This window comes from Pinus tabuliformis, chromosome 7, assembly GCF_031772625.1.
Source record: "Pinus tabuliformis cultivar Carrire ecotype Pingquan chromosome 7, CPIR1, whole genome shotgun sequence".
In the NCBI taxonomy this organism is placed as follows: domain Eukaryota; kingdom Viridiplantae; phylum Streptophyta; class Pinopsida; order Pinales; family Pinaceae; genus Pinus; species Pinus tabuliformis.
Genome location: NC_142293.1, coordinates 2,058,566,686 through 2,058,582,878, shown reverse-complemented (window position 1 = coordinate 2,058,582,878; position 16,193 = coordinate 2,058,566,686). Strand labels below are relative to the sequence as shown.

Sequence of the window (16,193 nt, the reverse complement as noted above, 5' to 3'; positions counted from 1 at the left end):
TATCATTTGGTGACGAAATGCCCTTTTTTTAACGGAATAAAAGTAAGGAATTACCTTTTTTTTATCACATTCCGTTATAGAAATTGCAATATAAGTTTAAATGTTCTATTTAAATAAATTAAAAAATATTAATAAAAATCATATATAAAAATTTTATTAGAGAAATGATAATACGGCATTATAAGAAATATTTATGATTCTATTAAAAAATGTATAGTTTCTTAAGGACCGTTTTAGTTATTTATTTTAGTTTTTTTGGTATGTGTTTTTGTTTTCTTCCATTAAAGTTTTGGTTTAATAATAGTTATTTCTTGTAATATTTATGGTAATAAATAAGTTTGGTGTATAATTAGAAGGAAAAGTATTATATTTTTTTATGCTTAATTTATAATTAAAATAGAAAATATTTTGTTCTTATAATAGTTATTTCTTGTAATATTCATGGTAATAAATAAGTTTGGTGTATAATTAGAAGGAAAAGTATTATATTTTTTTATGCTTAATTTATAATTAAAATAGAAAATATTTTGTTCTTATTTTTGGAAATGTTTAGAGAAAAATTAAGATCTAAACACTCTAACCCTTTGACCTTTTGACAATGTTAAAACTCAAACACACTAAGAAAACTTTTCTTTGATAAAATGAAATATTTAGTTTCTAATAGCGAGTTTCCAATAGGTGGCTAGATAAAATGAAATATTTAGTTTCTAATAGCGAGTTTCCAATAGGTGGCTAATGATTATGATTGATCATAGGTATTTCACATACGTGCATTAGCCATAAATTACATTCAAATGAATATTTGAGGAATTATAAGAAGAATGTGTCGGAGAATCTAGATATTATGAGACAAGAAGGATGAATGTCCAAGTGTTGTGCTTGCAAATGATGATCTAAAAGAGGGTACATGTTGCTTCCTCACATGGTGTGGATATGACAAATTATTTAATGTTTAACAATATTCCAATACGTCTATTTTAAATTTAAAATAATGATTTAAAGTCTAGGAAGAGAGAGAAAATGATAGAAGGAATCTCTTGTGTGTGGGTCAGGCCTTGACATCCATGGTAGGAGGATTTCAATGAGGAGGAGGAGGAATGAGAGGAGGAAGAACAGGGGGAAAGGGACCTGTGTGATGTTACAACTGCAATCAAGAAGGACACGTCGCCAGGGATTGTCCTCTTCCAAGAAGACCTTGGTGCTCTCAATGTCGGGTTAATGCACATGTAAGAGAGGATTGTCCGAGTTGATTGTGAGATGGGAAGAGCGAACCAAGCAACAGAGGATTAAATTGATCAATGCAAAACAGATGAATACTGAAATAATTCCGCTGTCCAACATAAACATAGTCACCAGGGGAGGAAAGAAGACTAGGGCTCACCAAGGTGCACCAAACCAACCCCCTGATTGTTCGGGTAGCTTCCCCAAAGCGATCATAAGACCTTGGATAGCAGAAGCAATACTATAATGTTATAGACATTTTTGTGCCTTGCATCACTGAGCATGAAATGTCAATAATTAAGGGATCCAATGTCCCTAAACATGTTGTTCCTACCCCTAGAGGAACAAGGCCAGCAAACCACAGCAGTTTACAAAAGTTCTCCACCTGAAAACACTCAAAAACAAGGCAATTCTGGATCATGTCAACTGCTCCACTGAGCATCTGCGCTGAATGTCAAGTGCTCCACTGTGTACCTGCGCTGAATGTCAACTGCAAAGAAGGCCACCTGCGCTGAGCGTAACTGGACAAGTGGCAAACTCATTCCTCAAGGTGTCAATGCCCAAGAAGCTTCCAAAATGACACTTGGATCAGGGAATTCGACTGGTGATGAGTAAGAGGTTCCAAATCTCCAAGTGGAAGAAAGAACCTCCAATGGACTCAAGAACTAAAGTGGGAGAGGACACTAGTCAGCTTCATGCCAGCCTCAAGCTGACTCATCATTTCTCCAAAACTCCTATATATAGAGCTCTCTCATGAGGTCTAAGGAGGCTGGATTGTATTGCAAATAATTGCTGTTGGTTTGTGGTTGGATCATTGGGTGTTTATGCTTTGAAAGGGGCTGAAGAAGGAATTCCATTCTGTCGGGAAGGAGATGCTGGGTTGGAACCCTATGGGTTGTATCTCTTCCTGAACCTTGTTTATCAATCAATAAAGCTTCTTGGTTCTTTCCTATATGCTGGTGTTTATTGTATGATTTGCATTAGTGTATTTGATTTACTTCTAATCCTGAATCATTTATGAATATGTATATTTGCCTTTGTGTTGTGTCCTTCTCTTGTTGCATGTAGCTGTTCTCTTGTCACAGGTAGCTGTTCTCTTGTGATCTCGTGGGAACAAAAGAAAGGAGGCAAGTAGCTGTGGACACACAAAGAGGAGAGGATTTAGATCAAGGGACAACCGAAAGATAACGGTAAGTCTACCAATCTCCTCTCTTTCATATTTCATAAAGGAAGAAACTGAAGTAGCTGCATTCGTTTGTTGCTGAGGCACTATCACGCCTTAGGTGGATAGGATCGTCCTGCATAGGCATTTTTCCCCACAACAAATTGGCGACTCCACTGGGGAAGAACTTTGTTTTAGTCATTTTTGTTTGAGTTTGCATCATTGTTTATTTCATAGACTCAACGGCAACAATCGAACTGCTTTGCAAAGTAGAATGTTGCTGCTTTGATCCTTCACTGGGTTTTTGTCTATGATCTTAACAATGGACTCATAAATGACTTGATGATCCTTTATGATAGTCTTTAGTACCCTTTCAAAGCATCCCTCTGTTTATACCTTGCTTCTGTTTCTGATTTGGCCTGAAACAGTTGATTTTTGAGCATTTTATGACCCGGAAACCAAGAGAAACGAGAGTTTCTCCTTTCAGCGCAGACACTGTGAAGGCAGTCTGCATTTCAACGCAGGTCCCGTGAAGGCTACCTGCGCTGAATGTCAAAATGACAGTGTTGTACCTGCGCTGAACCAGTGTGGCCTTGTGCAGCTGGGGTTCCTTGCTGTCTTTTTCCTGTTTTGATCTCTGTTTTTGCTGCCTTTAACCAGCATAGGTACCACATCTGAAACCCCTTTTCTTTGCTTGCATTCCGCCTCATTTTTGTACAAAAATACTGTAAGTGTTTTTATGTGTTTGTGGCATCATTTACAGTTTTCCTTTGCATGAGCGAAATAGTCATCCTGTAGCCTTGATTCAGATCTGATTGAGTGATTGATTGTGATCTTAGAAGAGAGTTCATTGGCTGTTTGCAGTTTGATTTATCATTTGCTTTTGCTTATTGGTTTGAATTTGTCACTTTTAAGTGTCGAAACAAGTATTTCTTTCGAAAAATCGCAAAGTGATTATAATCTCTTCTACCCTTGCTGATTTGGGAAAAATTAAACTTGTTTATTTTCAGTCATTTAAAAGCAAATTCGAAGTTGTGCAAAAAGCTTTCTTTGTAGGCATTTATACTAAGAAAGTGAAAACAAACACCTGCATTGTGCATTTGCATTTTGATAAGTTTGCATGTTGGATTTAGGAAGAGTGCAAAAAAGCTTTCTTTGTAGGCATTTATACTAAGAAAGTGAAAACAAACACCTGCATTGTGCATTTGCATTTTGATAAGTTTGCATGTTGGATTTAGGAAGAGTGCAATAGAGTGTGCTGATTGCTCTTTGAGAAAAGATAGTCGCTCTCTTTTCCCTTAGTAGCTAGGATTTTCAAAGTTGAAAGATTATAAAGCTTGCTTATCATCTTAGACTACATTTAGGAATTTGTGCCAATACATCTCGTGGTGATCCTGAAAGACAAACTTTAAAAAGATCAACTTAAAATATATTGAATGAACCTAACAACGCTTTGCAACATAACGCTCACAGTAGAGGTCTAGGTAGAGACGTGTTCCGGCGTCGTTAAACGTAGTGACTGTCGATCTCTACGAAGGTGGGTGATTCCTCCTGAGAGACGATAGCACTAATACGGACTTGTGCTCCCACGTACCGTCGCGTATATATTTGGAGACCCCTATAGGAATATATCCTTTATCCTTAGGAAGCTGTGTCGGCCACCCTACTTATCGCAATGCAGTGAACACAGCATTCACGAAGATCGACCACCCGTACCGTAAAATGTATTCTGTGGTTTTGCGAAAGGTTTGGCACACCCTCTGCCTAGATCTCCAGAGCAGTTTCTTTTGGCCTTTTTCAGACTCTATAACAGAAAAAGTCTAACCGAGCATTTGTCACTTCGGGCTCGTTAAAACATCGAAGGAGACTAGAGTCATCTTTAGCTTTTTCTCGACTCTTTAAAACTGAAAAAGCAAGTTGTGTCTAAAGCGTCGTTGATAATTTATTTTAAACGGAACAATCACCCTTATTCCCGCGTTGATCTTTGGGTTGAAAAAATGGAGCACACCAACCAAGGAGTTCCCCTTGGTGGAAATCCTAGTCCCTTCTCCTCTTGGGGAGATGTTGGTGCGCCCCACATGGCCACATTGTCGCTTCCAGGACTGACAATTGGCCTACCTGTATGGCTCTTTTCAACCAATGTCGTTCAGAATGCCACCATTCCTGAGCAGTCGAGTCAACAGTTAGATCAGACAAGAGTTGCCTCCCAACCTTCTACTTCATCTTCCTCTCCTCCCTCCTCTTCACTTGACGGAACTGGTCGGTCAAAGAACCGGGTTCCTAAGGAGAAGAAGGAGAAGAAGAAGAAAGAAAAGAAGCGGAAGGAGCCTAAGGTGACTGGGGGCAAACAATCGTCATCTAACAGAAATCCACACACCGCACTCGTAAGGCCTAAATCGCCATGCGTCATATGCAGGGGAGACCACTTCCATAGAGATTGTCCATGTATCCCTCGGATACTAAGAGACTGGTCCCCCCGTTTGCATAATTTGGTAGCATCGACCTCTGATAGCCATGTCGATTGTTCACCGTCAACTAGTGGGAGTGAAGCTCCAAGACAGAGCGGGAAAGCTAAGTTTCCCTGCAGACTGTGTGAAGGCGATCACGCCATCCACCGTTGTCCCTTCTTAGATGAGGCGAAAAGAGTTCTGGAAGATCGCCCGATATTACGAGCGAATCTTCCTCCTGGATATCAAAAACTCTTGCCAAGTCCCTCGCTAGTTGAGAATCCGGTTGACCCGCCCAGGTGGTCAGCCGAAGCACCTGTCATTGAAGATGAACTGTCTGGATCCATGCCTGATGAAAGTCAAAAGGTTGATAAGGCAGTTGACCCGGTTTTTCCTTCAGAGGCTCCATCTTCGAATGACACCATCACAGAGGAGAATCAAGACGACACCGTCCAGATTCTCTTCATCAGCACTGACTCTGATGATCAAGGGGGCAATGCCACCATTCCTTTATCGCAGGAAGGAAGTTCATCAGAGCGCTCTGCGGCCGTTTATTCGGTCCCACCACCAAGCAACCTGGTTGTGTCCTTTGATTGGAACCAACTAGGCAGACCCCGGTTTCCGGCCAGCATACCATTCAAAATTATTTGTCAAATATACAGAATGGTAATGGCTGGCACTATCATTGATGAGGGGGCATCCGTGAGTATCCTTTCCTCCATTGCTTGGAAAGCTCTTGGTTCGCCAGCGCTTTTTCCTGAGATGAGAAATCTATCAGGTTTTGATAAAGGAACCAGTCGCCCTTTAGGAATCCTCCCCAATGTGCCAATAACACTAAAGGGGAAGACCGTTCAAATGAACGTGATGGTCGTTCAAGGACCCTTGGATTATAACCTACTCCTTGGACGAGACTATATATATTGCATGGGAGAAATAGTCTCCTCACTCTTTAGAGTAATGTGTTTTCCACATGGAGGAAGAATGGTCAAGCTCATGGACCAACTTTCGTTTCCTGGATCACACATCGCAAATAGTCGCATACCATCCCTAAATGGTCTATTCATGAAAGAAGTGTCTCAACCCACAGTCCGTCCTCCTGATGAGCGCGAGTAATCCGGGAGGACATGACTGGAACCCAGGGGGCATGCATCCTGGTCTGCTTCGGCAGAGAAATTTGGGTATAAGGTAGAATTTCCGTGAGAGAATATGACTAGTCCGTACCCCGTCCGTGGAGGAAAGAGGGTTGTTCTAAGAATAGGATTCTTTTGTCAAGGTACGCTGGGAGGACGAGATCCGTCACCCACCTTTGTCTATTTCGGTAGGCACTGCCGAGGAAGTGTTTTGTTTAACGAGACAATCTTTAGGTAACCTGAAAAAGGTAGGCCAAGGAAGTGTTTTATCTAACGAGACAATCTTCGGGTAACCAGAAAGAGGTAAGCCTCCCTCAGTAACACCAATGTTTTATCTTTGAGTAGTGTTCTTCTCTTGCGATCTTGTGAAAAATCTATTAAAAGTTGGGCTAACGAGAAGACAAGTATCGTATAGACCCGTTAAAATTAATGAGAAGACAAGTATCGTTAAACTGAACTAGCAAGACGACAAGTAGCTGTGAACACCCAAAGAAAAACAGAAGTGAGAAGGAGGAGGGGCAACCTTGAAATTGTATTTTACACCTAGGGGCATGCAAACCTTTTTGGAGTGCAAGCAAAGAGCGGTTATTTACCTGTTTTTTGGGTTAGCTGTGTCGGAACCAGTTATTTATCTGTTTTTGGGGTTAGCCATTTCCGAACTTGCATAAAGGAAGGGTGTGGAGCAGAGCGTAGTGAGATGAAGCTCCATAAAAAATAGAGATCTCACAATGAGACAATATTATCATATGACTGGTATATCGAGCAGTTTTAGTAGCATAGTTCATGCTCGTTAAAAAATAAACATAAGCTTTGAGCAGTTTTAGCAGCATAGTTCATGCTCGTTAAAAAATAAACATAAGCTTTGAGCAGTTTTAGCGGAGTATTTAAGCTCGTTAAAAAATAAACCCATCCTGGTAAACAACCATTGAAGTATGTAACCTGATCAACCGTAAAAAGACCTTGGTCGTGTTTTGTGCACCGTCACCTCCACCGTTCATTTGGCCGATCGTTTACCTCCATATGATTGTTTACCCATTTTGAGGAACAACTGCGAAGAGTGATTTCACCTAGCCATCCTTGTGACACTGCCGTGATTGGAAAATTCCAACCTGTACCTGGAATCAGGTGCTATCCCTGTTCATCACTCTTTAAGCTCTTTTCAATTGACTCGTAAAATATGAAAAGATTGTCGAGTTTTGGCCTTCCAGCTCGTTAAACGACCGGAAGAGCTATCCCTCCTCTAGATTTTAATCTTTTTGGACCTAAGGGATTATTGCACAAAAAGATCGAGCGCTTGTTTTGTTCGGCTCGTTAAAAGTACCGAAAACTCATCCCTTCTGTATTGTTTTATACTTTTTCGGACTTAAGGGATTAGATGAAGAAAAAGGAATTTTGGAGTTAACTTTATGTACCTTTTCAGACTCTCTAAAAATGAAAAGGGCCGAGTTTTCCTTGTCGTTAGACTCGTTAAAATCACTAAATAACGACAAACTTGTCTTTAGATGAGAACGAGTTTCCCTATCGCTAGGTTCGTTAAAACATAGTGATGGGCTTGCCCAAAGGGCAGGTTATAGAACAAGCATATGTTATCCTCCTCAAGCTTGAAAAAAATAAAGAGGTACTGGTCAGCAATGACTGGGGAAAAATTGGGAAAAAATCAAGAAGTCTTTTGATGGTAGCAGGTCGCTCTTGAACATGACACTTTTCCTCCGTATCACATCGGGTTGGGTTGTTTCATTCGCCGGTCACATCACCATGGTCTTTGCCACACCATCCATACTTGGGGTAATGCTACGAATCCATCGCATCAGTGTCGCCATATGTTCAAGAGAAGTCGTTCAGAAAGAGTCAACCAGGTCCCATCCACTGCCAGACATTATCCTTCATCCATTCATGACCGCCACCCTGAATCATATGTCACAGATTGTTGTCACCTCCACTAAAATCATTAGCTCCGTTCCGTGTCACTGATGTGGGATTCATTAAGGCCCTCCTTTGATGGATCGCTTCTTGTCGACATCAGCTCATTATCCAAGAAGTGTATCTAGGAACAACCCCTTCAGTACTTTGAAGCTTGCATGCCTCAATGGCAAGTTTCTCACTTCCGGCGACAGGTATACATCAATGACCTTCGACCAGAAAATTTTGCGTGGTGTTCGACGCCGAGTCCTTTATTCACACCATGTGAATTGTACTGCAGTACCTTGAGGGTCATTATCATTATCGGTGATTCCTCTCGCGCTTGTTAACAGTTTACGTCATTGACCGGTAATCAAGCGATGTCCTTCCATGTTTGACTTCAGCGCAATTCTCACATGGATCGACTTGTACTTAGAGTGAAGATCGAACGAGTTTGAAGACCCCAGATCTAGTTTCATCCATCCGGGCTGCGATAATATATTCAGGAAAATAAAGACATTTGACATGTACATCATTGCAGCAGATGATCATCCTTTTCAAAGGATGATAGTTTCGCCAGAACTATCAGTCTACCATCAGACGATCGTTTGTTCTATGTACAAAAATGTATTTATAAAGCTGAGCATGGGAATGCCCGCCTCAACTAGATCATGAAAGCAGAATGAATCATAATGTATTGTATTGTATCTTATTACAGGTCTCCTCCTAGCAAATGGATGAACTTCGGACTCCCCTGGATAAAGCATTTCACCTGATAAGCGACCTCATACTTTAGGGGGCAACTGTTATAGACATTTTTGTGCCTTGCATCACTGAGCATGAAATGTCAATAATTAAGGGATCCAAAGTCCCTAAACATGTTGTTCCTACCCCTAGAGGAACAAGGCCAGCAAACCACAGCAGTTTACAAAAGTTCTCCACCTGAAAACACTCAAAAACAAGGCAATTCTAGATCATGTCAACTACTCCACTGAGCATCTGCGCTGAATGTCAAGTGCTCCACTGTGTACCTTCGCTGAATGTCAACTGCAAAGAAGGCCACCCACACTGAGCGTAACTGGACAAGTGGCAGACTCATTCCTCAAGGTGTCAATGCCCAGGAAGCTTCCAAAATGACACTTGGATCAGGGAATTCGACTAGTGATGAGTAAGAGGTTCCAAATCTCCAAGTGGAAGCAAGAACCTCCAAGTGGGCTCAAGAACTGAAGTGGGAGAGGACACTAGTCAGCTTCATGCCAGCCTCAAGCTGACTCATCCTTTCTCCAAAACTCCTATATATAGAGCTCTCTCGTGAGGTCTAAGGAGGCTGGATTGTATTGCAAAGAATTGTTGTTGGTTTGTGGTTGGATCATTGGGTGTTTATGCTTTGAAAAGGGCTGAAGAAGGAATTCCATTCTGCCAAGAAGGAGATGCTGGGTTGGAACCCTATGGGTTGTGTCTCTTCCTGAACCTTGTTTATCAATCAATAAAGCTTCTTGGTTCTTTCCTACATGCTAGTGTTTATTGTATGATTTTCATTAGTGTATTTGATTTACTTCTAATCCTGAATCATTTATGAATATGTATATTTGCCTTTGTGTTGTGTCCTTCTCTTGTTGCATGTAGCTGTTCTCTTGTCACAGGTAGCTGTTCTCTTGTGATCTCGTGGGAACAAAAGCAAGGAGGCAAGTAGCTGTGAACACACAAAGAGGAGAGGATTTAGATCGAGGGACAACCGAAAGATAACGGTAAGTCTACCAATCTCCTCTCTTTCATATTTCATAAAGGAAGAAACTGAAGTAGCTACATTCGTTTGTTACTAAGGAACTATCACGCCTTAGGTGGATAGGATCATCCTGCATAGGCATTTTTCCCCACAACATATAAGGAGGCATCAAAGTTGCAGAATCCTAGAAGGTCAAATTGCCAAATTTGGCAACCCATTGTTTCCCACCCGATTGAGGAATGGTTCAGACTATTCTTGCATATTGTCGACAATGATCAGATGTTAGGGTAGTTGTGCAAGATTATGAAAGTAGTTCTACCAGAAGGAGAAACTAGGGAAGAAAGAATTTTGGTGAATTTGTCGGAGAAGCACACGAGAAGAGTTTGAAGAAATAAGAAGAGAACAAGCAGGGAATTTAGAATTGACACACAAGTTGCAGGATTCCAGATCAAAGATACAATGTTAGACCTGGGTTTAGATGTTAACATTCTGTCCAAGAAAACATGGGAGACATTGGGGAAATCACAGTTGAAGTATTCACCAATCTAAATACGGATGGATAACCAGTACTACATGTTTTCCATCGGAAGGCTAGAAGATGTGGAAGTAGATGTAGTGAGATTGAAGACACGCAGATTTTGAGGTGATAGATATAATGGGTGACAAATATCCTTACCCAACACCGCAAGGCATTGACTAGGCTTATGAGAATTATGTTGTCATCGATCTCAAGGAGGAGTTGATGATCTTTGAGGTGGCGGGGATACAGGTGATATAGCCATTGGATCCATACCAGGGGTCAAGATTCACGGAACGCTGGACCAACTCTATCGATTAACAACAGGAAGGAGGGAGGATTTCATCAATCCTACGGTGGAGGTATCAGTCAGTTAGAAGAGTATACAAAGCTCAAAGGTTGACTCTAAGGCTGCATGGGATGCTTGGCAGCAAGGAGCATACGAAGTTGACACCATATGTTGTGCTACGATATGCTGCATCAACTGGATTGGAACGGAGGTAAGTGATTATCCCACTTTCCATGGCATAGATTTCGTAGACGCATTTCTAAATAAGTTTGATAAAACCATAAGGGAAAGCCACAAGGCACTGTTGTTAGACATTGCAATGCAAGCAATCCCAACGCACTGGTGGGGAGCACACCACAACACCCTTCGTGACTGGCATAAGATCAAGTGGGCCATGAGCGAAAGGTTCAAGCCAGAAGGGGACCAACTACGAGAGATTGTAAAATACAGGGGGAACTATGATCCCCAACAACACCTGGAGAGTTGCACAGACAGATGGAACAGGGAATAGATCCCGAAGGTACTATGGGTACACATGTTCATACACACCTTGGGTACATTCCCTCAGGAGTGGTACATACAGGAAGAAATTCGAAGACAAACATGGGACTAGGATGCACTGGATAAACAATTCGGTAGCAGTTTCTTGTTTAAAGATAGTGACAGACGGCTAACCGTGGCTTGTATTCCATTAAAAGAATCATCTTCACATCAGGACAGTTGTGGGAAGGATGCATTGACGAAAAATCCATGCAATACTTTTACGAGTCAGGGTACCCAGAGTCCATGGCTTGCAGGAACGTGAGTGCAGATCTAGAGGAGGATGATCTATAGGGATTTAGGCACCTGGCATTTTAGGAGACTAAAGGAGAGGGATATTTGAGAAGAACCAGCAATAGATGCCCCTCACTTGCTCATAGTAAAATTGCGGAAGCATAACATTGGCATGAAGGACAAACCTAAGATGGCATCAATCAGGGACTACTGGGATGAGCACACGACTAAGGAATTTTTTTATCTATTACGAGAGTATGAGGACTTATTCCCGACATTAGTCTCTGAATTAAAATGAATCAAAGGAGACATCAGAGAAATGAAAATTGTGCTAAAGCCTAATGCCAAGCCTGTGAAGCACAGATCGTATATGCTGAATCCAAGAGTAAAAGAAAAGGTCAAGAAGGAGATAGATAAGATGCTGGAAGCAGGACTCATCTTTTCGATAGACAAATCATAATGGGTCATCCCAATAATGATCGAGAACAAAAAGGATGCCATGGAGATAAGGGTATCTTTCCGGTAAACAAAGCAGAATGGGTCAGCGCAATAGTGATCCAAAACAAAAAGGATGCCATGGAGATAAGGGTCTATGTAGGCTACCACAACCTCAACAACACCCATGTAAATGACCCATTTTCCATGCCTTTCAGTGATGATATTTTGGATAGCGCTGTGGGGAATGAAGCATACTCCTTCACATATGGGTTCTCAGGGTACCATTAGGTTAAATAGCAGAGGAGGACAAGAATAAAACAACGTTCACCATAGAATGGGGCTCATATGCATACCACGTCATGCCATTTGGCCTAAAGAATGTGCCTGCTAATTTCTCACGGATTGTTATCATTGCTTTCAGAGATTACACTCACCGATTTTTTGAGGTATACATGGATGATTGGACAATTTATATCCTTTTGAAGAAGCATGACAACTTACTCAGAGTGATGTTTGATCGATGCAGACAGTTACAAATCTCTCTGAACCTAAAGAAGTGTATCTTTGCAGTTCCATTTGGTACGTTGTTGGGCCACATCATTTGCAAAGAGGGTGTTTGTGTGGACCCTGCAAAAGTTGTGGCAATTGTAAATATGGACCTGCTGACCAATTTGAAGTAGTTGCAATCGACACTGGGCCATATAGGGTATTATCGCCGATTCATTCGCAGCTAAGTGTCCATCACCGCTCCCATAGAGAAGCTGCTCAAGAAGACGAAAGCATTCAAATGGATGGAGACTTTTCAAGTGACATTAAACATCCTGAAGGAAAATTTGAAAGTGCTTCCATCTTAGTATACCCAGACTAGAATAAGAAATTCCACGTACATATCGATGCATTGGGCATTGCTCTAAGGGAAATGTTGGTGCAACCAGGAGAAGGGAACTTGGATCATCTGATATACTTTGCAAGTAGGAAGTTGTCAACTGCAGAAAATAACTACACCATGACCAAGAGAGAAGCATTAACCATGGTGTACTCCTTGCAAAATTTTCAACACTATTTAATTGGAACCCCATTCAAATTCTTCACCGATCACTCGACATTAAAATACTTGGTCAACAAGGTAGTCTTGGAGGGAAGAATCTGCAGGTGGCTATTGTTGTTCCAATATCTTACATTTTAGGTCATCATTAAACTAGGTTGGTTGAATGTGGGACCTGATCACCTCTCAAGACTGGAATCAGGGGAAAGTGGGGGCTCCCTGGATGCCCAACTACTAGATGCTCATTTCTTCCACATAGAAGAAATAGTAGATTACTTGGAAGAAACCACATCTTTCCTAGCCATAGGGAAATGTTTGGGGGGATATATGGCGAAGCAGAAGAGATGCATGGTGGTGCGAGCGGTTGGCTATCAGCTAATTGCAAGACATTTATATAAGTTGGGCCTCGATCAGGTCTTGCGGTAGTGTCTCCTCCAGCATGAAATGCAAGATGTCCTATGGGAGTGCCACTCTAGAGTTGTGAGAGGACGTGTCAGAAGAAAAAAATTGGCGAGGAAGGTTTTGCAGGCATGATTATGGTGGCCTACACTCTATAAGGATGCCAAAGAATATGCGAAAGGGTGTGGTGTATGTTAGAGACTTGGAAAATCATCACATCGTGATGAGTTACCATTACATTTGGTATGTGAAATATAGATCTTTGAGAAGTGGGTAGTTGATTTCATCGGTCTGATCAATCCACCAGCGCATTATTCTCAAGCATGGTATATTATCAGCCCACGGGGCTTTGGATTGATGGTGAATGGGTGCGCTGTTAAAGGCCCTCCTTGTGATAGGTCACCGGTTCAAATCCCCCGTGGGTAATTAGGTTAGTCTTAACTAAAAAAAAAAAAAAGCATGGTATATTATCACAGCTACTGAGTATCTCACATGATGGGTGGAGGTGGCACCAGCCAAAGACTGTACAACAAACACAGCCGCGATGTTCATTTTTTAAAACATCATATCAAGGTTTGGGTGCACAAAAAGACTGACGAGTGACCAAGGAACTCATTTTATAAATGAAATAGTTGCGTATCTGCTGCAATATTTCCTTTTCCAACATCATAAGAGAATCCCATACCATCCTAAGGCTAACGGGACGGTCGAAGCCTTCAAAAAGATAATTGAAAAGGGACTAAAGAAGATATGTTCAACGAATCGAGATGATTGGGATGAGCGTGTACCAACCACACTATGGGCGTACAGAATGACAACGAAGAGATCACACAAGCAAACACCTTTCCAGTTGGTATATGGATGGGATGTCGTGGTGCCAACTGAATTTGCAGTACTGAGCATCTTCATTTCTCAAACTACAAAGATGACAGATGATGCATCACTACAGAAGCGCTTTGAGGAATTGATGGAATTAGATGAAGCCAAATTTCTAGCCGAATTCCACCAGTCTGTTGAGAAAAGAAGACAGAAAGCATGGCATGGTAGACACATTAAGAAAAAATATTTCACAATCGGAGGGAAAATTTTATTGTATGACAATAAGTTCCAGAAGTTCCCGGGCAAGTTGCAGATGCATTGGTTAGGTCCATTCATACTCGCGAAAATCAGGGAGTCCAGAGCAGTGAAGCTCATGCAACTAGATGGAATATTGATACCAAGATGGGTGAATGGTGCATGCCTGAAGCCTTTCCACCAGCCCAAAACCCAATTTTCTAATTGATGGGGTCTCTGAAAAGGGCCCATAGGTAGGTTTAGAGTAAGTAGGAATAATTCAGTCAAGCAGTCAGTCTATTTATTTATTTACTTCTAATACAATAAAACCCATGTGTTAGTTAAGTTGTAGCACCTATGCCACCACACCACAACCGACTATGGTCAGGGAGGTCAGTGAACGTTTCACAAGTCTTATTCATCGTACTTAGAGTCCTTTCCATAATAATTAGGAAATAATACCCCTGTCAGGTAAATTTCCATAGAATCTTTTCCTGTTATGGAAATAATTAACTAATAAATGATCGCCATTATGATCACATTATTACCCATCTGCTCCACTTTGTACTTTTTTCCATGATACGTCATCTGAGTCATTAGCTGCATAATGTGCCAAAGGAGTCCAGTACAACTGGGCTTAGTACGTGTGCAAGGAGTTCTTGACGAACTGTCACTAGGCCCAGGATGAGGGCAAGGCCTTTCATTATGCCTGGTTACTATCATTAATAGTCTTGGTCACATGGAGGATGTCAGAGGATAGTCAGTTTCCTCCACAAGACCCAGACCTTCATGAGGTAGTGAAGTTTGCTTCGCTTTGGGCAACCAACGATGCAGCGCGGGTCACTGAAACCAAAATGTTCTAGGTACTAGTCGAGATGGATTTGCGCACGGTGATCAGCCAAAGGCCGAGGTTGTCACCTACCTTATATGAGCAACTTGAGCCCTGTGTAGAATTCAATGTGGATTTCAACAATGTCTCAATCCGTGCGTGACGAGATCCAAAGAAGATGTTGTATAAGTTACCTTACCTTGTGGGTGAGGCAGATGTATAGGAGATTGTTCAAAAATGGTGAGGGGAGTGACTGCACCCATCAGATCCAGGCACGGGAACCAGTAAGGCAGTGGAAGGTACCTCCGTGTAGACCAAAATAACACAAAAACTGAAGGAGGCAGAGTAGGTTGCAGCTCAAGAGAAAGATGCGCAACAGAAGGAAGGTTCTGCCAAGGAAGTTGTTGCTAAGGCAACTGCCGACAAAGAGCGGGAGGACAAGGAAACCACCATAGAGGTTTAGGAATATACCTCCTGTTTAGTCAATTTAGTGTGTCCTAAATTGCTACATTAATTATCAATCTAGGAGTCGTAAACTGATGAAGTGTGGCGCACTGTATGTGCAAGACAACCTCTTTCTTGTTTGTTGGTCTCCTAAAGTGTTTAATTCAAATGGAAATCCTATTTTAAGGTTTTAAGAATACTTTTAAAGGTAAAGTATGGATGTATAATTTAAGACAAGGTTTATGCCTCTTATAGTAATTTCCAAACTTAGCACTTCAAAGATCTCAAAACTTGCTATCTATGAAATCATAACTTTGAACAAAAGTGTAAACATGCAGCTACATAAATCAGACAAAAGATGAAGTATTGAACATGAGGTTACTGTCTCTGCTGTCCATCTAATTATAGAAATAAAATCTAAACTACTGTATTCAAAACCAAAAAGAATAAAAAAGTTGGAAACTAGTCACTGATTTCACCCATAATTCCAATATTTCGTCAATTAACTTCTAAAATGGGGTTAAGCTAAAGACACTGGAAATAACGTCATATGGCATGAAAGAATGAAATTTAAACTATCTACTTGCAGACTAATGAAAGAAAAATCAATTACTTCACCTACAATCCAATAGCTTGCCAATTAACTTCTAAAACGGGATTAAGCTAAAGGCATTGGAGATATCGTCATCTAGCATAAAGAGCTAATATCTAAATTATCTACTTGTAGATTAATGAAAGCAAATCAAATTACTTCACCTAAAATCCAATAGGTCGCCAATTAACTTCTAAAACGGGGTTAAGCTAAAGGCACTGGAGATAT

At 41.1% G+C, this 16,193-nt stretch overlaps 1 protein-coding gene across 1 annotated transcript; it reads left to right on the top strand.

Moving 5' to 3' along the window:
* The first annotated feature begins 13,858 nt into the window (after positions 1 to 13,858).
* Positions 13,859 to 14,329, top strand: LOC149256770 (uncharacterized). Its single transcript, XM_089455453.1, has one exon. It carries the CDS (start codon positions 13,859 to 13,861, stop codon positions 14,327 to 14,329), a length of 471 nt encoding a protein of 156 aa, XP_089311579.1.
* Positions 14,330 to 16,193: the final 1,864 nt, after the last annotated feature.